At 37.6% G+C, this 22,768-nt stretch overlaps 2 protein-coding genes and 1 long non-coding RNA gene across 5 annotated transcripts in view; 1 reads left to right on the top strand and 2 right to left on the bottom strand.

Annotated features, from left to right (window-relative positions):
- LOC117984642 (ATP-binding cassette subfamily G member 4-like) overlaps positions 1-14,291 on the top strand; it is a 42,599-nt gene extending 28,308 nt beyond the window's left edge. For all 3 annotated transcript variants that reach the window (XM_034971266.2, XM_034971267.2, XM_034971268.2), the window contains 6 exons: positions 181-303; positions 1,898-2,037; positions 7,703-7,859; positions 8,636-8,736; positions 9,320-9,475; positions 12,322-14,291. In XM_034971266.2, coding sequence (XP_034827157.1) covers positions 181-303; positions 1,898-2,037; positions 7,703-7,859; positions 8,636-8,736; positions 9,320-9,475; positions 12,322-12,666 — 1,022 coding nt within the window. In that variant the 3' untranslated portion in view covers positions 12,667-14,291. The remainder of the gene's footprint in view (positions 1-180; positions 304-1,897; positions 2,038-7,702; positions 7,860-8,635; positions 8,737-9,319; positions 9,476-12,321) is intronic.
- Positions 4,061-6,324, bottom strand: LOC138402663 (uncharacterized). Its single transcript, XR_011237020.1, has 3 exons — positions 5,504-6,324; positions 4,894-5,044; positions 4,061-4,796 (listed from the first exon to the last, which is right to left on the bottom strand). It is a non-coding gene; the product is annotated as an uncharacterized lncRNA (long non-coding RNA).
- A 187-nt stretch (positions 14,292-14,478) lies between the features above and the next one.
- LOC117984638 (transmembrane protein 62-like) lies at positions 14,479-22,535 on the bottom strand. Its single transcript, XM_034971261.2, has 5 exons — positions 22,150-22,535; positions 20,242-20,491; positions 17,931-18,826; positions 17,063-17,634; positions 14,479-15,654 (listed from the first exon to the last, which is right to left on the bottom strand). The coding sequence occupies exons 1-5, from the start codon at positions 22,354-22,356 to the stop codon at positions 15,621-15,623; spliced, it is 1,959 nt and encodes a 652-aa protein (XP_034827152.1). The 5' UTR covers positions 22,357-22,535; the 3' UTR covers positions 14,479-15,620.
- Positions 22,536-22,768: the final 233 nt, after the last annotated feature.

Here is a 22,768-nt window from a genome sequence, read left to right as displayed (position 1 = left end):
AGTCGTAGTAGTCATAGTTCGTGCCAAATACATCGAAAAATATCCCACTTCTGATTTCTGTGGTCTAAGCCTTTTTTTAATGACGCTACTGTACTTTTCCGGAATAAATATACCGAAGTAGATATAGGGTATAAAATAATGCTTACCCAGTTCATTCTATAAGCTGAGCTTTTTTTATAGTTTTGGAAATCGCAAGCGGTGAATGTGGTGGAAACTGGGCCCCTCTAGAACGAGAAGCACATACGTACGCCATTGAAATGAAAAAGATAGCAGATAAAGAAGTCCAACACGGGACTGGAAAAGGTATTTTTATTGCATTTTTTAGTCCATGGCTGCGATCTCAAGGATAAAATATAGTCTCTGCAAGTCAGTAACGATGGACTAAGATGAAAGGGAGCCAAGGAAGGTGAAGTTATGGCGGTTTTATTAAGCTCATAGCAGGGTTATCGTTTATATGAACCGCATCATACGGCATGCCTCCTATACCTATTATTGGAACGCTAAGTCACTTGGAGGCACGTCTTTGCCGGTAACTAGCTACTAAGCATCTAACTAAGCCTCCCACCTATCGATGTATACTGCCCCCCACAACCAACCAAGTCAGGCAACAGTTTAAAAATTATAAATTGTCCCTGCTAGGAATTAAATCCAGGACTTACCACTAATTCTACGAACATAGCGCTCACCTGTACTGTACTAAGGAGATCATCAAAAGATTCTTTAAAAAAAATTCTGTTTAGACTTTCGAGCCAGAAGTTCCGATATGCCAAGCTAAATTTTAATTAAGTACCTACTTAACTAAAGTAGGTATATTTGCTATATTAACGATTACTTACAAAGAAATGTAGGTACCTACGCAGATAAATACAAAGTTAAAATATCCAGCAATAACCTGCATCGTGCTAGAATACTTAGAACCCCAATGAACAAAGACAATAAACCATAAACCAGTTTATAAACCTTACAAATTACTACTTTATAAAGACTATAACATGCTATATGGCACATTAATAGCAACTCGCACATATAGGTACTATAAAGATGTTTTATGAGTATTAGCTCGCGAAAATAACAGGTACAAAATGCAAAGAACAGTCTGGAATTAAAATTTTCCTCACAAGACTTAAAGTCTTAAAAGCTTAAACTCGGTGCGCTTGTCCTTAACTGAAAATTCCTTGTATCTGTATGTATGTAGTATCAAACCTTGGTGTTAACGAATGACGAAAAAGGAATAGGATACCACGATATACGGGAGGGAACTTTGAAAGATATTTGGCTCAACAGATCCATGGTTCCGTTTGCAAGTTTGCAATCTAGCAAAGTCATTAATTATTTCCCACATTCATCAGCTTATTTTACTTATTTCTTGTACTCCATAGATTATCGCCAGATAAGTTAATTTTTCGGAAACTTTGAACACCGCTCGCTTTAATATTAATCTACCTACTACCTATCTCATAGCTCATTAGCAGTTACCAACTTATTTGTTTTTCGTATGATTTATTATATCCCTATTATTATTAAGTGTATAATTTGATATTTGTATATTTGTAGATATTTATTTATGTATCTGTCTATATTAGCTATCATGTACCTACCTACATTCTAATTTTTAACATTGATCGTGTATCGATATCATCGATAAACTCAGACGTGTTTTAATATTTAAAAAAACAAACAATATTATCTCTTCACGAAATCAGTTATCCTTGACCATATCCTCTTTATGTTTAAGTTTTTGGTACAAAATAAACAAGTAAAATATTAATCAGTCAAACGGATGTTTAGGCTTCCATTAAACCGACTTTTTCAGTTAAATTGCGATATAGTATGCGTAATATACGAACTAATTTCACAATAATAGTAGATATATTTTATCATTTCCTGTCTGTTACAGATAACTCAACAGAAGCAGAGGCCTTATTAAGTTCAAACATGGATTATGTGGAAACGTACGCAGCCGGGTTTGGGCAGCAAATGTGTGCACTTCTACATCGAGGGTACCTAGGCGCTCTTCGAGATGTCCACCTCACACAGGTTAACTTATATTCTTTGACTAGATGTAGTTCACTCTGCTATCTGCTAGATTCTGGAAATTATTGGTTTGACATACCTACTGAGTTAAAGGTCCAGTCACATCGATGGTACAGTCATATTTTGTCGCAAATGAACGACAAATGACAATAACTATATTATTTTAGCGTTTAAACTATCGTGAGTGATTGCCATTATAGGTCGTTACGTGTAGGAGGCTTTACTCACGTATTTCTTCGACGTTAGCCCGACTAGTTTCGAACCCACCCGGGGTCATTTTTCATAGGGACTCAGTTTGCGAACGCCTGTGCCTTTAGCCCAAGGCTTTGGTAGATATATTATAAGTACATTATGAATAACCCACCCAAGTTAAGAGACGCGTAGAATTTGCTCCTCAGTCCGCACTTTGTACCTGCATTATAATAGTGGAGATAAAGTTCAGTTAAAAATATGCGTCACTGAGCTTTGACTCTGCCATAATTTGCCTTGACTTGAGCCCCGAGGTTGTAGTACATACTACATACATATTGTAGTGTAGGTAGGTATATCTCACTATGATTGATAACTCTTCATGCCCACATAAAACAATCCTCATGAAGTATATTTATATATCAACTATCGGCATTTTTGCACATCCTGTTACCCAATTTTATATCATCCGTTTACTGATAAGAGTCACCGCCCAAGTGAAAATCCAACAACTGACGATCAAAAAAGCCAAAAGGAAGGGTTATGATTTTAGCTGTGTGTTCCACAGTAGGGGCTATACTACTAGGCCTATTTTGATGAATTAGGTTAGGTTAATCTATTTGATATTAAAGGTCGGGTGGCATATAGGCTACATTTTAAATGAACAAAATCAATATGGCGGATGTTGCACTCAAAAAAGTGGGGGTCTCAAAAATTTTTTTGGTATCGTATCGAGTGGGGTGATAAATGAAAGAGGAGAAAATTTTGAGTTCTTAAATATGAATATGCTACAAAATTAATATTTACCAAGTGACAGAAAAACGATTTTTCAGCGTTTATGAAGAAGATCGTAGTCGGGTGTTAGTTTTCAACTTTATCTTGTACCTACGTACTTAAACATTTTTTTTGCTTTCGCACATCACTTGAAATCTGCCTCAATTTGCCTTGAGCTCAAGGCCTTGCGTTGGTACCTACCTAGTATGATAACTCTTGTACACTGAAAGAAATGTTTTGTATACAGTTACAAAAACTTTGGTTACTGTTTACACAAAAAAAGTGACTTGCAAACTATGTTTTACTAGCTACAAAACTGACTTTTGCTATTTGAGTTGAGGTACTAGTCGCTAAAGTTATTTTGTTGAAGTTAATTGAACGGTTTTACTGTTTTTAAGCAACCAGTTTATGAACGCATAACACTCCATCTTCTTGTTAAGTACTTTTCGATTTTGTATCTTTTAAGCAACCTGCGCCCTACTGGTACCTTTACTGTGCGTTTGTTATTAACAAGTCGATATGTTGTTAATATGTTAAATGTTATGTATCAATTTAACAAAGTGTTTACCTACTGGTAGCCTAACGGTGTGCATTTGGTTATAAAACACTTTGTCAACGGATTACTATTTTTTATTGTTACTGATATGTGAACAGTGTGATTGTTATTAAGATATCTTGGTGTGTTAGTAGTTACCAAACTGTTTAGTAATATGTAACTAAATTAGTTGAGTAATGGTAGGGAACTGTTCAGTTATAAATAAGAAACCTAGTTGAGTAATGGTATTATGGTTAATGAAATCTAGCTTATAGTATTTACATACTTATTTTTTTGCAGTAGATGTAATTTGCAAGCTAAAATGTAAACCTATACCAATATTGTGTCTGTTTGTTCAAAAACCAACAAACCCATCGGTACATTTACATTTCAGCAACAAACTACTTACATCTGTTACAAAAAAATAAGAATAAAGATACTATTACAAGCTAGATTTCATGAACCGTACCATTACTCTACTAGGTTTGTTACTTATTAGTAATAAGTTATAACTACACAGTTTGGTTAATTAATATTGGCTAAAGTTACTGATTTGAAATAAAATTATACATTACTTTCTACTTATTTATTTTTCGTCTCACATACATAGGTAGGTACGAGTATACTTAATCAAAATTGACAATCTCAATATCAAAATTAAAAATACAAACCTATAAAACTTACAGATGAAACATAAACATAGCTTTTACTATGAGACGATTTTCCAGAATTAAAAAGGGCTGTTTCATACGTTTTCCAATGAGCAGTGGCTTCTTGTATGAAATATCTATTTTTTATCCTGGAGGATGGTTAGACCCGCTTCAGTATTATTTATAACATAGCTTCGAAATAGCATTTTACCTTAATTATTAATCAGTTATTTGAGTTACAGTCATAAAAACAAGTATACAAAAATTTAATAATATTATGATGTCATTTGTATACATTCAAAAATAACTCTATCATTAACAAAAATATTTTTAATCATCATAAATGAAATTACACAAGCTTTTTTAAGTAGGAAGGTATCTTCACTTGTAATTTGACAGCAATTATATAATATTATGCATTATTCATTAAATATGTTTTCATTAAATTGGCATTAAACAAATAAAAATTCAACCTTACTAAAGAACCTACCTACCTGCAAAACTTATTTATACATACACATTCTGTATCTGTTCTGTTTCTGGAGCTCCAAATCATCTGAAGTATGGTTTTGTTGTAGTTGCTTTTTCTATATTTTCATCCACAGGACAGAACACTGAAAAAATTAAACAAAGAATTAATTTATTTAGAGAAGGACGACTACACCAGAGAGCTAAATCTACACTCGCACATGCTAAGAAGATTGTACTTACATCACTTTGCTGGTCTGACGGAAAAGCATCTGTTAGCATATTTTTAACTGTGGATAGTTGTTTTATCAGTTTCGCTGTGTCCAATCATAGGTATCAGTTCCTTTGTTGTCCTCGGCCAACATTAACAATGTTTCAAAGTCAATGCCATGTTCTAGAATATAATTGTAAACATAATTCAGAAATAATGATTAAATGCTGATACACACTAAGTACCTACATAAAAAACACGCAACACTGTACATATCAAACCATTTAAAACGGGCGGGACAAATATAATATCACTTGTATTAAAAATGCGAAAGTATGGATATTTATTAGTTCCACATTCCACTATCACGCCTAGGTACACTAAAATTTCGATGAAATTGGGCACACAGACAGTTTATAAACCGTCCTTTATTATACCCTACTATGATTTATGCACCTACTTTGAAGGTCTAGATCTAGATATTCCAACAATCAGGATCAGGGTGTCGATAAAGGGGCAGCCCACGACGACGGGACTATTTTAAGTTAAATTTTTGTATGGGCAGAAAAAAGCATGATGCAACCACCATACAACTACCTATTACCTACTTTGAATATAGGTACTTACTACCAGCGTACATACCTTTAAATTTCGGAATGTACATCTCGAGGCCCCACGACTTTAAATAATCTTCTATGATAATATCATAGAAGATTGATATTGTCAGGCTCAGCCAGCTTTGTGCCTTCGTCAGACACTGCCGCCTCCGCGAAGTCGCTCATGTTCTTAAATATTCGGCCAGGCGCTGTACGGTACAACTTTTTTACGAAAACCATTAGGCACCTGTTGTAGAAACCGTACCGCACCGTAGAAACAATAGTGTAAACACTAATTACGAGGCACTCCTTTTGCTGACTCCAAATAAACACACTCACTGATCACTGAATAAAATTGAAACAGGACAACGTACAGGCTAAAATATCAAAGAAAGTTTGATTGTTATTTTTGAAATTGTTAGATTATTTGTAATTAAAGTTTGACTATATTAATACAGCATTTAGTACGGTTGTTATCAGTAAAATAAATAGGGTATCACCTGTAAAACCTTTGTAGATAATAAATAAAGTAACATGTTATTATCAAATTTATTAAGTTTTTTAATGTCTACAAAAGTTTGGTAATTCACTAAATGTACACGTTTTGTAAAATATGATCAAATATTAAATAAATAATAAGCAAATAGTTATGTTATGTATTAGACATCGGTTTTGTTGCTATAGAAAAACTAATTTGTTTACGTTGTTTCAGTTACTAGTAACCAAACGTTTTGTAACTTATTAACCTACTACATTAACCCAACTGCCTTTGAGAACACACACTAAACTAGTTATGTAATAAATAGTCAAAGTTTATTTATTAACGACTAAAGTTTGTTTAAAATTTAAGCAACAAAACTAGTTTGGTTGATTCTTTTTTTCAGTGTACCCAGATAAAAAATAACGTGCTCATAAGCTACTATCGGCATTTTTGCACATCCTTTTAGACTGAAGTCACATGATGCGTTTCAGGTGCGTTGTGGACGCGCGTCGCTGTCGATTTGAGTATACATAATAATAATTATCGGATGCCACACGGACACTGGGTTGCCCCTCCGAAGTAGGGCATTGCACCACTGAACCGCACCACCCCTCCCCGCCTCGTCTCTTTAATCCCAAGTCCGATGAGCGTGCGGTGCGGCACCGCACGACGCGACGTCGCAACGCATCGTGTGGCATGCCACATGGTACAGTGATTTCTATTTAGGATGGACGCAGCGGCACCGCTCATGCGCCGCACCGTCCGGTCCGCGCGAACGCAACGCGGCGTGTCAATAGAAATTTATGTATATTTTACAGAAAAATAAAATTAACTCTCTGTCATATTTTTTGATATCTAAATATATAAAAGGAAAAGGAGACTGACTGACTGACTGACTGATCTATCAACGCACAGCTCAAACTACTAGATGGATCGGGCTGAAATTTTGCATGCAGATAGTATAGATGCTATTATGACGTAGGCATCCGCTAAGAAGGATTTTTGAAAATTCAACCTCTAAGGGGAATTAATTGGGGTTTGAAATTTATGTAGTCCACGCGGACGAAGTCGCGAGCACAAGCTAGTTAACAATAAACCTCTACAATCAAAGTTAGTTTTGAGGTTCGATTCTTCCCGTTTTACTTATCCTGCCCCCCTAGCATGGGCAGGAGACAAAAATTTTATCCCCCAATTATATCCACTGACGAGGGATAAAATTTACTTGTCTACCTCTCAAAGCACGGCAACAGGGGAGAGGAGAAGTTTATCCCTAATTCGGGGCCAATTGTATCCTCGACATTAGACGTGGGTTTAAGTTTATTCTCATAGAACTTAAAAAATCAAAACATGTCTCGCGGTACCTGTTGGGTTTAGGTTATGTTTGGGTTGTGTTTGGGTTATGTTTGGAATATGGTTGGGAACCCCAACATAAACCCAACATAGGTCCCAAATACCAATTACCATTAACCCAATAAAGGTAAAGGAAAAGATCCAAAAACCGAAAAGTCCCCCGTTTTATTCACTGTGGATAATTATATCCACCCGTGAGCCCATGCTCGGAGAGTGGATAAAGCTGTCGGAGGGGATAAAGATTTTATCCTTTCCCCGGGGAGAAAATTATATCCCCGCCCATGCTAACCCTGCTGTAGTACGGAACCCTCGATACGCGAGTCCGACTCGCACTTGGTCGGATTTTCCAGTTTTCCACACCCTGCCCATAAAGCTATTGAGGTTCTCAGACTCAGTTTCGTCCTCCTGTTTCAGATAAGAGTTTTCACCCATTTCTTGGTAGCGTTGCTACTGGGCGCGCTGTACCATGGCGCGGGCAATGAAGGCAGCCGTGTGATGTCCAACACGGGCTGTCTTTTCTTCTTCTTGCTCTTCCTGTATTTCTCGAATGCTATGCCAACTATACAAACTTGTAAGTAACCCAGACACACGTGTGTATGATTTGTGATACCAGGAACGAAAAGTAAAAGGAAAGGAAAATAATATTTAGTAAGTGACAGATCGAGAGAGCAACCCAAAAAAAAATATTTATCATAATTTTATTTCACCCCTTTGTCGGCGTGATAAATATTTACACCCATGCCAAATTACAGATTTCTAGCATTAATAGTCTCTGAGATTAACCGAGGACGGACGTACGGACGGACAGACGGACGGACATGGCGAAACTAAAAGGGTTCCTTGTTTACTACGGAACCCTAAAAAGTAAGTACTTAGGTACGCAACCATAGACCACAGTTCGTCACGTTCGAATTTCAACTCGTACTTTGCACGCTAGCGAGCAAAATTACCACTTTCCACTCAGATTTCAAAGGGCAAAAGAATTGTTTCCGAGCGAGTGAGATTAAAAAAAAATCTACTGCTATCTTGGGATTACTATTAATTGATTTTAGTTAATGGTTAGTAAGTAGTTACAGTACGCGCCAGAAAATAATGTACATCGACCTTTAGAAGGTGATAGCGGATTTGTAGAGCAGTGTCTCTGTCGTTGAGACCGACAAAACGTCATATAGGTAGGTATGAGCGGCAGAGACAACCATAGAGATATAATAGTAATCATTCATCCAAGGAGACAACGCTCTACAAAGCCGAAATGTCATTCTAAAGGCCGATATATTATTTTCTGCCGCGTACTGTAGATAACTACTTAGGTAGGTAGGTACCTAACCTACCTTGTTCTTGTTACAGTTCCTATGGAATCTACGGTGGTGTTACAGGAACACCTCAACAAATGGTATTACTTGTCTACCTACTGCGCTTCTAAGATAATAGTGGATCTGCCAATACAGGTAAAGCATAAATCATTGCATGGTAGCCGTAGGTACCTACTTCGTTTTCAATTTTACGCCTGCCCGCACGGAACTAAAAAAAATACATTTGAAAATGGCGTATGGCCGCCACATTGAATTTTTTCTAAAAAATTATAGAAAGTAATTGATAATCGGGATGATGTGAGGATTATATATCCCATAGGTACGTCCAAATCTGTTCGGGCATTAGAAATTATGGTGGAATAAAGACACTCTACATACACACCCTGAAAACATAACTTTTATACATTATTTTACTTTTCTACATGGTATAATATTGTATATGAAATCTTTGAAAAGAGCAACCGCCGAGTTTCTTGCTGGTTCTTCTCGGTAGGAAAGGCATGCCGAGCCAGTGGTAGATGCATATTTTGAAGATTCAAAAGAACTCGTAGGTAAAAGTTTAATTAAATAAAAATATTTTGATTTTTTGACACTCTTTTTTGTGCAGTCTAAAGTCTACACGACTGCTTTCAAGGATGAATACACAGACTACAGTGTATAAAGGGAGATGAATACTTACTGGTATAACTAGTAAATGTTTTTATTTTATCAATTTCAGTTAATGTGTGCTACGGTATTCGTGTTCCCCGCGTGGTACTTAACGTCGCAGCCCCTGGAGCCCTACAGGCTGGGGCTGGCGTGGGTCATCTGCATCCTCATTACCGTGCTGGCCCAGACCTTCGGACTCGTGGTAGGAGCTGCGTGCGGAGTCAAGGTAAATAATATGACGTTTCTTATCAAATACCGGTCAAGTGCGGTGAGAGTCGGACTCACACACGAATGATTCCGTACTATCGTACAAGATCATGTATGTTTTAATTTTTTTTTTGACTTACCTACCTACATAGCGGCCATTTTGAAATTTTTGTTATAATACCAACAGAAATGGCAATCGGGGAGGGAACGCCACGCACACCCGCACAGCCCCCGCGCTAACTCGATGCGGGCGAGCGCGGATGACGTGCGGGTGTGCGGGGCGTCCCCCCGTCTCATACCTCGGTTGCTATCTCAACCTGTCGCGGACTATACCTACCTACTCTAAAATTCAACCTATTACGGTTCACGAGATACGTACGGTGATCCGTACGTATCTCGTGAACCGTAATAGGTCCGCTGACAGACCAAGGGCGGATCCAGGGGGGGGGGTCATGGGGGTCATGACCCCCCCCCCCCCCGGGCTGCATCCAGGACCTAGGTGGACCACTAATTAAAATTATTAAACATAATGTTTTTTATATTTTTATATACCTAGATTTTATGCAAGTTCCTTCAATACTTAATCAATTTAATATAATATTTTGTATGATGGCAAAAACATTATGTTCTTGCGAACAAACGCATCCAAAATTTGAATTTTACCGCGCCACACCTTTCATCGAGATGTCACATTTCGTGTGACGTTCTTCAATGATTGAAGAACATCAGACGGCACTTGCCCAGGGCCCACGATCGATTGGGGCCCAGTAGTCCCTGCCAGATCACCAAACTATAACAGACCAACCGATATTATAATACCCAAAAACATATTTATTTCGATAAAATCAACGGTCAAAAAAGCCATCTCAAACAAAGGGCCGTAGTGATTGTTAAATAGTCTTATATCCGATCTTTATTGTCTTTACTGATAACGCAAATGATAGAATATTTCATTCTTTTCACACTTTTTAAAAAATTCCCGACAGTAAAAACCTCTAAAAGTAAAAAATAATATGTATTATATACCTATAATGTATTGGTCGGATTGGTCCTTTACGTTTATTATTTATAGTAAAGTTTTTATTATCCAAGCGCTCGTTGCATCTGGGGACCCCTAAAGATAATAAAACTATTCTTTATACAACAGATGACTATATAGTTTTTAGTACAAAATTTCTGGCATTTATCTATATCGTAATACAATATTTCTGACATTTATCTTTTCTTTTTTTGTAAATAATGTCATAAATTTTGCGCTCGCTTCGCTCGCACGTTCTGTTCACTACGATTGAAAATCCCTTCCGAGATGCAAGCTATCACTGAGTAGTACCTATCTACCTACATTTGGCCGTGAAAAAGTACCTAACAAGATGATAGACACAGAAAATTTCGCGCTCGCTTCGCTCGCGCTTTTGCTCTGTATTAGTTGTTGCCCGCCCGCAACATTGTCCGCATTGATTTAGGTTTTCATAAAACCGTAGGAACTCTTTGATTTTCCGCATAAAAAGTGTTTGCAGGTTTCCGGGAAGAAAGCTTTTTCTGTGTAGTACCTGGTCAAAAAGATAGACCGTCAAATGGTAACAGATAAGTAGATAGACATGCTTTCGCATTTATAATATTAGTAGCTACCTTATGATTTTTTCGTAAATATATGAAAAATTTCGCGCTCGCTTCGCTCGCGCTTTTACTTTATATTGGTTGATGCCCGCAACTTCGTCCACATAGATTTAGTTTTTTAAATTTCCGTGAGAACCCTTTAATTTTCCGGGATAAAAAGCCGTTTCCGAGTGTAAACTATCTCTGAATAGTACCAAATTTTGATTTAGAATATGGACTTTGAAAAGATAACAGATAGATAGAAACATTCGCATTTATAATACGTCTAGAACGTGACTTATCTGCTTTCTTTGCCTATTCCAAGTAAATAGTACCTACTCTGTCAAGATCATAGGGGCCCCGTTATTCTAATGTGCCCAGGGCCTCCAATAGGTTAAAGACGGCCCTGCGTGCGGGTGTGCGGGGCGTCCCCCACCAACCCCCGCTCGTCATACCCCGATTACCAACTCGACCTGTCGCAAGAGGTCGAGATGTTGTGACTTGACTACGACTATGGGCCCCCCCCCCCCCCCCTGGCACCAAAGCTGGATCCGCCCTTGTGACAGACAGCATCAGAGGCTTACTAATAGGCTCCATTGGCAATTTATCTAATCACAAAACATTCTATTTTTACATTTTGAATAACTAAGAGCGGGGGCACACGATGCGTTGAGTGGTGTCGCTGCGTCGTCTTACATAGAAATATCTGTAGCATGTCACAAGATGCGCTCCAGCGCCGCACCGGGCTTGCAACCACTGAGACGAGGCGGGGAGGGGTGAATGCGTTATGACGCGACGTCAGAGCGGTACCACGCGGTACCGCGCAGTTGTTTTTATTAACAGACTGTCCAACGCTGCAACAGCGCCGCTGCGACATAACAACGTTGCGGCCCCGCACCGCTCGTGTGCCCGCCGATACGGTGAAATCGTGTGCCCCCAGTCTAACGCCAAGCTTACGCAGGAGACAAGATGTCCATCCACGCCTTATTACCTTCTTCTAGACGTGATTTACCCGGAAGTGGCGAATGGCGATGATTTTGTGTGGACACATAAAATTCTTCATAGACTTTTGACGTGAAGCTGCCTCAAGTTGCATCCCCAGCTGTGTAATTGCATTATATTGCATGTTAAGATGACATGAGTGTACAGTACGCGACCGAAAGTGATGTACATCGGCCTTTAGAATGACATTTTGGCTTTGTAGAGCGTTGTCTCTACTAGGTACCTAAGTAAAGTAAGTTTTAACGAGTTTTTTTTCTTTATTTTTAGCTGGGACTCTTCGTCATTCCTGCTGCAAACATTCCTATGTTAATGTTCTCCGAATTCTTCATTCCCTACCACGAGATGCCAACTTACTTACAACCATTCGCTTTAATATCATATTTCCGCTATGCGTTTGACGCCTTCCTTCAAACTGCATACGGTTTTAATCGCGAGAAGTTGCCGTGCCACACAGTCTTCTGCATATTCAAAAATCCGAGCAAGTATTTAGATCACTTAGGATTGTCGCAAAACTTTACCAACGACGTAGTAGCATTAATTATATGGATTGTACTTCTGAAAATATCACTTATGTGCGTTTTGAAATACAGAGTTTATAAGGCGTGTAGATAAAGTGTTGATGAATTTAAAGAAAAGGCTTTAATAATTTTAATTAATATAAATATGAACGCTAAGTGTTTATAATTTGTAAAATAAAAAGATACTTAAGGTTAAGGTGCTACTCGATTTTATAAATAAAATAGATACCTACCTATTATACCTACCTACATTCCGATAATGAGATTTGTGATACTTTTTGATAATGGAATAATCGAAAATTCTGAAAATTATTTACCCCTGTCATAATGTTTATAAAATCATCTTCTTTCTTGATTTATGGCTATCATAAAATCATAATATACTTACATAATACTTACCTAATCAATAGGCGTCGGCAGAAACGCCAAAGCGACTCCTATTGTTTGCGTAGGTAGTAAGGAGTGATTGGAATTATGTAGTTCGATTGCACAATGCAGACATGAGACAACGCGTAGAACGCGTCACGTAGAGCTTTCGCGCTCCGCAATGTGACTTACATACTCTGCGTAGGTACAGACTAACCTATAGTAGGTCTACGCGACAGGTCGAGGTACGCCCCGCACGCCGCCCACGCTCGCCCGCACCGGGGGTCTGGGCGGGTGTGCGGGACGTTCCCTCCCCAATTACCTTCTCGACCTGTTGCGTACTATACCTCCAGCTTCTTGTATTACGTACAGATCTGTAGGAGCTGCTGCTATCGAAACAGTGCTGTGCATGCCGTCGCGAGTTACGTCGTCCCTAATCAGGTGATTAACTACTCAGTGATCAACACTGAATGGTAGCCATCGAGCTCATTTGACATTGGTCGATTCTACATTGCTGCTTCACTGAGTGACAATAAAATTGTTTTTCGTAGAAAACCTTCAATGGATTAAAAATAATTGTAAGATGAGCTCGGTGGTTCAGTGTTGACCGCTGAGTCAGCTAATCATACCGCAAAGACTTATCGATGTTATTTTTATGTGACAAACATGCGCAGCAGCTTGGTTTCAAGGACTTAGGACTCAATAACGGTATGTGTGTATATAACGCATTCAAACTAAGAATAGGAATGACTTTCCGCCATATTAGATGAAAAATATATAATATAGGACAAACCAACAAACTAATACTAATAAGCCGGGAGGGAGGCGAGCGCAAAGCTCCACCTGGGGGTGAGCCTAGCCTAGGTAGGCTCGAAGAAATAATTAGAGGTCGGGGGGGGGGGGGGGGGGGGGGGGGGCAACGTCCTGCTCGGACCACGGCTTAGGATGACGTTGGGATGGGTGGGTTGGTTGGACGGTCGACCGGTTAGTCCGTACTCCGTACGCCCCCGTGGCCGTAGCATGAGTGCGCGTCCGGGTGACGACAAATCGGGGGCCTCGTCTTCGCCGATGGAGTGGAGACAGACTACGCATAATATATTAAGTAGGCTAGGTATGCGTAATTGTCACGTGACTCGTCAGATCCCATTGAAGATTTGCGACGATTGCGTACTAAAATTCACCTCTCATCAAGAGATTTGCTTAGTACCTACCTATTACATGTACAATAGTGTAAGACGTTTTGTAAAACGTTTATTGATGTACCTACCTATGTTTCACATACTTATTTAAAGTGACTTTTGTACATTACATTATAATGACTTTTATAATAAAACTTTTAAAATAAGCACTTAATGTATGTTTTTCTATTTATGAACTACCTAACTACTAGCTGATATTAATAATATTAGTACCTACTTCTAACTACCCTATATTATAAAAGTACTGTAAGTACTGAACTGATCTTAAATGGAGACTAGTAAATAATATATTTGGTCATATATATTCAAAAAACCAATTAATAAGTAATTAAAAAGTAATATATCACAGAAATACTTTATTTGTCAAAATTTTTAATACATCATAATATTGTGATCTTAAGTTTTAATATAACATCAATATAATATATTTAGGCTAAGGTGTCACAACAATTGGTTAGTAAATAAATAAATATTAAAAATAAAATATCTGCCACTATAGCTTGAATAAAATAAAATACATATAAAATAAAACTTAATACTTGAAAAAATTAACTTATGGGATGGATTTTTGCCAGCAACACATTAGCGGTTCTTCTGTATCCACGAAGACGCGCCTCACTACTTTGCGTGCGGGAAACTACGGGGTGCGGGGAGTAATTTTTACCCAATTTATCTTCGCCTGTGTGTGTGTGTGTCCACATTACATGATGGGTGCATTATGATATGATAGAACTTGCTCTAACAGTACAAAACCCTTGCACTGTAAACGATTGGGACAACGAGTGGGGCGCGTCATCGTGGATTGAACTATCTATACTATATATCAGTCCGAAAAGCAATAGCCACGTTTTTGTTAATTTGCAACTGGATAAATTGTATGGACAATTTATCACCAGTGGCAAATTAACAAATTCTATGGAGAATTGCCTTCAAAATATACATACAGTACCCAGCAGGAAATATTGTACATCGACTTTTAGAAAGAGATAACGGTTTCGTAGACCGTTGTCTGTCGTTAAGACCGACAAAACGTCACATAGGTATGAGTGACACAGACGTCAGACGAAATCTCTCTAAAGGTCGATGTTTGATTATTTCCTGCCACCTACTGTAATATTTATATTTCATTTAGAAAAGTATAACATTTTTCATTGCAAGCGTACTAGATGGTACATACCAAACACAAACAGTAACACATTAAACAATTGCGTTCACAACATTATATTTTATTTAAATAAATATTGCATTGCATTACATACAACATCAAGCCATTATTAAAAATATCTACAATTATTCAAGCTTACAAAAAGCTATTTTGGAATGGCTATCTACTATTAAAACAATCTTTGGTGCTAAAAATACACACTTTGTCATAAACTTAAATGGCTAAGTAATAATATGTACAGCTTCGCGACATACAAGAATAATAATATGTTACAAAATTTATTTATAGAAATGCGATATAAAAATACTTTCCATTGATTTATGATGGTGTTTCATTCAATCTGATCAGATACCTGAAAATATCAAATATTAACGTTAGGTAGGTATAAGAAGTGGGTGGATGAGGAAGGCGGAGGATCGTGTGTGGTGGTGCGCTCTTGGGAAGGCCCATGTCCAGCAGTGGACGCAAACAGGCTGATTGATTGATTGAGGTATAAAAAACATATCACGATATTTTTATTTTATTTTTATTTTTCATGTACCGAAATTGTAGTTACATAGGAAATGCTTATCTCTGAACAGAGATTTCTTCCACCTTCCCATTCAAGGTTGTAAGGCGTATTAAAAAGTGGAATAGGTTTTTAATACTTGTTCAAAATATTTAAGATTTTTTTATTCAAGATTACAGAATGCATTACTAGAGGTATTATTACTAGAGGGTGCCCGCTTCGTCCGCGTGAATCCCGTGAGAATTCTTTGATTTAAATAAAAAACCGGCCAAGTGCGAGTCAGGCTCGCGCAATGAGGGTTCCGTACTACAGTCGTATTTTTTCGACATTTTGCACGATAATTCAAAAACTATGATGCATTAAAATAAATAAAAATCTGTTTTAGAATGTACAGGTGAAGACCTTTCATATGATACCCCACTTGATATAGTCACTCACTTCGAAAGTTGAAAATACTAATTATTAGTTCATGACCACAATTTAATTTTTTTTGTGTGATCTAACCCTAAATTCACGGTTTTCAGATTTTTCCCCAAATGTCAGCTATAATATCTACCTACCTGCCGAATTTCATGACAGACATATACATAGACAGACAGATAGACAGACAACAAAGTGATCCTATTAGGGTTCCGTTTTTCCTTTTGAGGTACGGAACCCTAAAAATGAATAAAAAATGTGTCCCTGGGACGTATGTTAACTCTGTACAAAATTTCATCAAAATCGTTTAAACGGATGGTTGGATGGTGAAAAGCTTGCAGACAGACACAGTTCCGCATTTATAATACCTATTAGTATGGATAATGTATGATATGATATGTAATCTTATTAATCAAATGCGGCCTAATATGGAAACGTTTATAATACTTAATGTTAATACTAAGTAGGTACAGTAGCCGGCAGGAAATATTGTACATCAACCTTTGGAAAGAGACTTCGGCTTCGTAGAGCGTTGTCTCTGTCACTCATACCTATATGACGTTTTGCCGGTCTCAACGACAGAGACAACGATCTACAAAACCGCTATCTATTTGTATGCCTATGTCACTCTCCAGGTCTTTAAATATACCCATGCATACAACCAGGTCGATCCGTTGCATCGTTGTGACGTGATTGAAGGACAAACCAACAAACTAATAGACCAACAAACACACTTTGGCATTTATAATATGGATACTGATAAGTAAGATTGTTTCCTAAGCAAAAAGAGACAGGTATTCGAAAAGAGAAAGAATAAGCCCTTATTACTGACCTGCAAAGTTCAGGAGGCAGAGTTACAGTTTTGTACCACAAGAGTATGCTCAAGGCCACACTCCAAGTCCTTAAAGGCCCAAACAAAAATGCCACTGTGCCATATTCCAACCAGAAATAGTATGCTAATATTGACTGTATTGATAGAAGAAAAATGAAGGGCAAATTTTTTATAAGATGTTGGTAGTATCTCAAATTTTGACCATTAAGTCTAGTCCCCAGACATTGCGCCAATACTAGAATGAGTGGTATATGCACAAACATTAACTGTACACTGCCATACATATATGTCAATGGTTCAGGTAGATAGGAGCCTTTAATTAATATACCCCATGCGAAAATCGTTCCTATGTAACCCTCAATAAGTTCTCCAATTGCCCATGGCCCAAAGGGTAAGTAAATCGCATAGAGTATGATCGGATAGAATATCCGATTGATTTTGCTCAATAGCCAAACTCTACGTAGTATTTGGCGACCGCATTTTCTTCTATATTTTGGTGGTCGTTTTTGTAACCTCAATATTACTAACGGCAACACATTAACGATGATAAGAGTTCCAAACAGTGCCTGAAACTAATAACATTTTGTTAAATTCAACTGCCTGGTAAAATGGCAAATTATTTTTAATTGTTGTATTGTATAAGGCGTCGTTCTAATACAACGCGATTACGCGATCATCGCGCGAGTAAACGATGCGACCATTTCGTGCTCGCGTCTAGAACTCGAATACACGATCATCGCGCGAGTGCCAATTTAGGACACCTATTCGAGATCATTGTTTGATCGCGCGTTCGTACGAGTAAAATTCGCACGAACTAGCGATGATCGCGCATTCGCGTTGTAGTAGGACGACGTTCAGTCTAACTTACCACTATACCAGCGTCTACCATAAGTAAAAGCCTAGGTGTTACTTCAAATGGTACCACAGTTCCATCCAATGAAAATGGATGCTCTAAAAAAGTTTCTTTTCCCATTTCATCTACTGCCGAAACATACAAGTTATGCACTCCAGTAGAGAACAGGTGCGGCAGCCAAAGACATACGTAAAGTGGGCCTTTAGTACATTTGCATTTCATCCAGCTAATGTTGTCAAAAGATATTTTCACAGTCTCCATGTTCACATCGCTAAATGCCAATATTCTAATGTGAGTCGACTCGGGCATTAACTGAAGCGGCTCACGCCCAGGCAAAGAGTATCGAGCATGCTTCGGATTTGTTACTAGAACAAGTGGCCAAGTATTGTGCTTTTGATCAACAAACGAAAATAATCCGTGGTCGATGGCGGCCAACCGATACATTCTATTATCTTTCCAGTCACCCAGTTCAAGTTCTAAGAACCCATTTTTATGTTTGGTATACATCCTTGGAACCATTCCTCCCATGGAATGCAGATGACCACACACATAAGCATGTGATCCCTTGGTATTTCCCATGAGCCGCCTTATATCCAGTTTTTCCAAGTCTTGTTCTAATGACAATATACAAGATGTCGGATAGTGTCCGAACCAGACAATGTGGTCAGCCTTGCTGTCTGCCTCATATCTCAATCGCTGTATATTTTGCTGTTCTTGGGTATCCAAGATACCAATGAAGTTAAAGGGTCGCCGCAATCCAGGCTCTGGACATGCGTCAATACCCAAAAATGCCACTCTAAGGCCATTATATTCTACAATATGAACATATGATTTTGAATGAGTGCCTCCTTGCACCGAAAAGTTCCTAAAATAATTCTCTTGAGAATTCAAGGTTGGAATATTAAAGTTATCTGAAAAAAAAGACTTCATTCAAATAAAGACTAACTAGGTTTTATTGTATATTTTTGTAATACTTAGTTTAAGGAGTAAGTAAGGCCGCCTTTACAGCCTAATCTGTAGACATAGTAAAATTTTTAGGGTTCCGTACCTGAAAAGGAAAAACGGAACCCTTATAGGATCACATTGTTGTCTGTCTGTCTGCCCGTCTGTCTGTCTGTCGGTCTGTCAAGAAACCTACAGGGTACTTCCCGTTGACCGAGAATCATGAAATTTGGCACGTAGGTAGATCTTATAGCTGACATTTGGGGAAAAGTCTGAAAACCGTGAGTTTGTGGTTCCATCCCGACTAATATTATAAAGGCGAAAGTTTGTATGTGTGTGTGTGTGCGTGTGTGTGTGTGTGTATGTTTGTTACTCCTTCACGCAAAAACTACTGGACGGATTTGGCTGAAATTTGGAATTAAGATAGATTATACCCTGGATTAACACATAGGCTACTTTTTATCCCGGAAAATCAGAGTTCCCGCGGGATTTTGAAAAACGTAAATCCACGCGGGCATCAGCTAGTCACACAATAAAAATTAAATTATGGTCATGAACTAATAATTAGTATTTTCAATTTTCTAAGTAAGATAACTATATCAAGTGGGGTATCATAATATGAAAGGTCTTCACCTGTGCATTCTATAACAGATTATTATTTATTTTTATGTATCATAGTTTTTGAATCATCCTGCAAAATGTCGAAAAAATACGACTGTAGTACAGAACCCCCATTGCGCGAGCCTGACTCGCACTTAGCCGGTTTTTTTTAATGTAATTGTATAAAATTTCTGTGTAATTAATATTAATAAATAATTAATAAAGAGTTTTTAATTACATACTTACCGATTTGGGTTCTAGGTATATCCATATCCAAATGTAATGTATTTATAAATGCAAAAGTGTGTCTGTCTATCAGCTAGCATTTCACTGCCTATCTGTTTAACCAATTTTGACTTAATTTGGTACAGAGATATCTTGCATTCCGTGGAAATACACAGGCTACTTTTTGACCCAGAAAACCAATTTAGTTCCCACAGAATTTTTAAAAACCAAAACAAATCGTGAGCATCATCTAGTACATAATAATGCTTCCTCATATTAAAATCTTCAAAATATATCTAATGTACAGAAATCATCCAATTTGTTTAAATAAATTATAAGTACAATAGTCAGCAAGAAATATTGTACATCAACTTTTAGAATGAGATCTCAGCTTTGTAGAGTGTTGCCTCTGTCACTCATACCTATTTGACGTTTTGTCTGTCTGACAGAGACAATGCTCTACAAAACCGCTATCTCTTTCTAAAAGTTCATGCATAATATATTTTTCTATACAACAGCTGTTTTCAAGCAAAGTAATAATAAAAACTTTTCAACTTACCATGATTCCCCCTTATATCTAGCCATGTGGTGTGCTCCGTGACACCAGACTCCTTTATAATATTGTAGTAATAGACCCATTCTGTTTTCACTTGAGAGCTTCCAAGGTTATCCTTTGCTTTTGCATCTGTGAGGTCTCCAGTCGCCAATACAATGTGAGGCTTAATTATTTTCACAGTACTGTCACAAAACTGTTGAAACTGAGATATTCTTCCTGGGTCACGAAATATACTGATGTGTATGTCAGAAATCTAAACAAGTAATGAAAGATGTATCAGTACCCTTACTATAAATGCGAAAGTGTGTTTATTTGTTGATTTGTCCTTCAATCACGTCGCAACGGTGCAACGGATTGACGTGATTTTTTGCATGGGTATAGATAAAGACCTGGAGAGTGATATAGGCTACTTTTTATCCCGGAAAATCATAAAGTTCCCACAGGATTTTTAAAAACCTAATTCCATGCGAATGAAGTCACTGGCATCAGCTACTTGGTACATAACAAGAACTCCTACTTAACTTTGCTTAAGGATTACTTCATCATCTCAACTCATTACTGGGCTACTACTTATTGCACACAGGTCTCTAATTATAAAGAACTAGGTGATACCCGGGACGTCTTCTGCATGGATTTAGGTTTTTAAAAATTCCGTGAGAACTCTTTGCTTTTCCGGGATAAAAAGTAGCCTATGTGTTAATCCAGGGTATAATCTATCTCCATTCCAAATTTCATTAAAATCCGATCAGCCATTTTTGCGTGATGGAGTAACAAACATCCAAACAACCACACTTTCACATTTATAATATTAGGTATATTATTAGGATATTAGGATTAGGACAATGAATATAAATTCATGTCATCTCTTCAAGGTGGGCACATTTTAAGTAGATTGCCAAACATATTTTTTCAATTACATCATTCATCATCATCATGATCAACCCATCACCAGCTCACTACAGAGCTCGGGTGAGAGGAGCTCAGAGTGAGAAGGGTTGTGGCCATAGTCTACCACGCTGGCCATGTGCGGATTGGTAGACTTCACACACCTTTGAGAACATTATGGAGAACTCTCAGCATGCAGGTTTCCTCACGATGTTTTCCTTCACCGTTAAAGCAAGAGGTGCATGCCCGGGATCAAACCCCCGACCTCCGATTAGAAGGCGGACATCCTAACCACTAGGCTATCACAGCTTATTTACAATTACATCATTATGTAAGGATAAAAATATATTGAGCAATGAGCACAAAGAAAAGATAAGCAAAGTCATTGCACCTCTGTTGTTTGTTGCAAAATTATTGTACAGTAGGTACTCACTTAGTATTAGCAAATAAATATCAAGTCTATTAAAATCATCTTATTCAAATAATTATTTTAAGAAAATCTTTTTGTAAGCACTTCATAACATACATATCCATACAGAAATGCGAAAGGTGTCTGTCTGTCTGTGTCTGTCTGCTATCCTATCACAGCCCATCCGTTCAACCGATTTTGGCGAAATATGGTACAGAGAAAGCTTGCATTCCAGGAAGGACATAGGCTACTTTTCATCCCGGAAAATCAAAGAGTTCCCATGGAATTTTTAAAAACCTAAATTCACACAAATGAAGTCGCAGGCATCATCTAGTCTAGTAATATATAAATTTCCTTTTTGTTTAACAAGGAACAAAGTATAATTTTCAATTATCCGCTGTAAAGGGTAAAATCTCTTTGAGGCCTTGCACAACCATTTATACCATGCCACATAATATTACATCAGCCAGAGTTATAAACCTGAAGGCCTCAAAACTGAGCAATGAACCAGGGAGATCTTAAATACCTAGGTTGCAGTGATGATAATGCCAATTAGCCCATCTTTTCTTTTTCTTAAAAAATGTAAATACTTACCAAAAACAAGTGTGTGTACTTACTTGCAAAAACCAAATCAGTTTATCAGCAGTTTCTGTCATTTTTCCATATTTTTCTTCTAAATATTTAGTGAAATTCTCTCCTTGGCTTTTGTTCTCGACGTAAAAGTTATTATTTATAGCGATTATATTTAATAAATTTGCCATGAATATAGACAAAAGCAATAATAAAACACAAACTAATGTTAACGCTGACTTCGAAAATATCATCTTGAAAATTATTTCTTGTGTTTTTAATGAGTAATTAATTTGCCTTTGTTCTTGTTACTTATGGATTTTGTTCGTCCTATCATGGTGAGTTTAATTGGTTAATTTGGTTTAATATTTTTATCACACTTTTGCAGTCACTCACCGTTTTGACAAGTGAAAAGTACTCTGTGACAAGCACGTGACAAGTGAAAAGCAACACAGACCAATAAATGAGCAAAATGCAAACCAAACGTACTTATTTATCTATGGAAATTGACATAGAGGAAATTGCTCTTAAATACCTCAGACTAACTATCAAGTAGACCGGACACGGGCGTATACCCGAAAGCATCCCGAAAGGGACAAAATAACAAAAGAAACAACTTACGTATGAAAGGTTGTTTCATAATTTGCGTTCGCTACAACTTTTACA

The sequence above is a fragment of the Maniola hyperantus genome, chromosome 8 (genome assembly GCF_902806685.2).
Source record: "Maniola hyperantus chromosome 8, iAphHyp1.2, whole genome shotgun sequence".
Lineage (NCBI taxonomy): Eukaryota > Metazoa > Arthropoda > Insecta > Lepidoptera > Nymphalidae > Maniola > Maniola hyperantus.
This window is presented reverse-complemented; position numbering and strand designations above follow the sequence as displayed.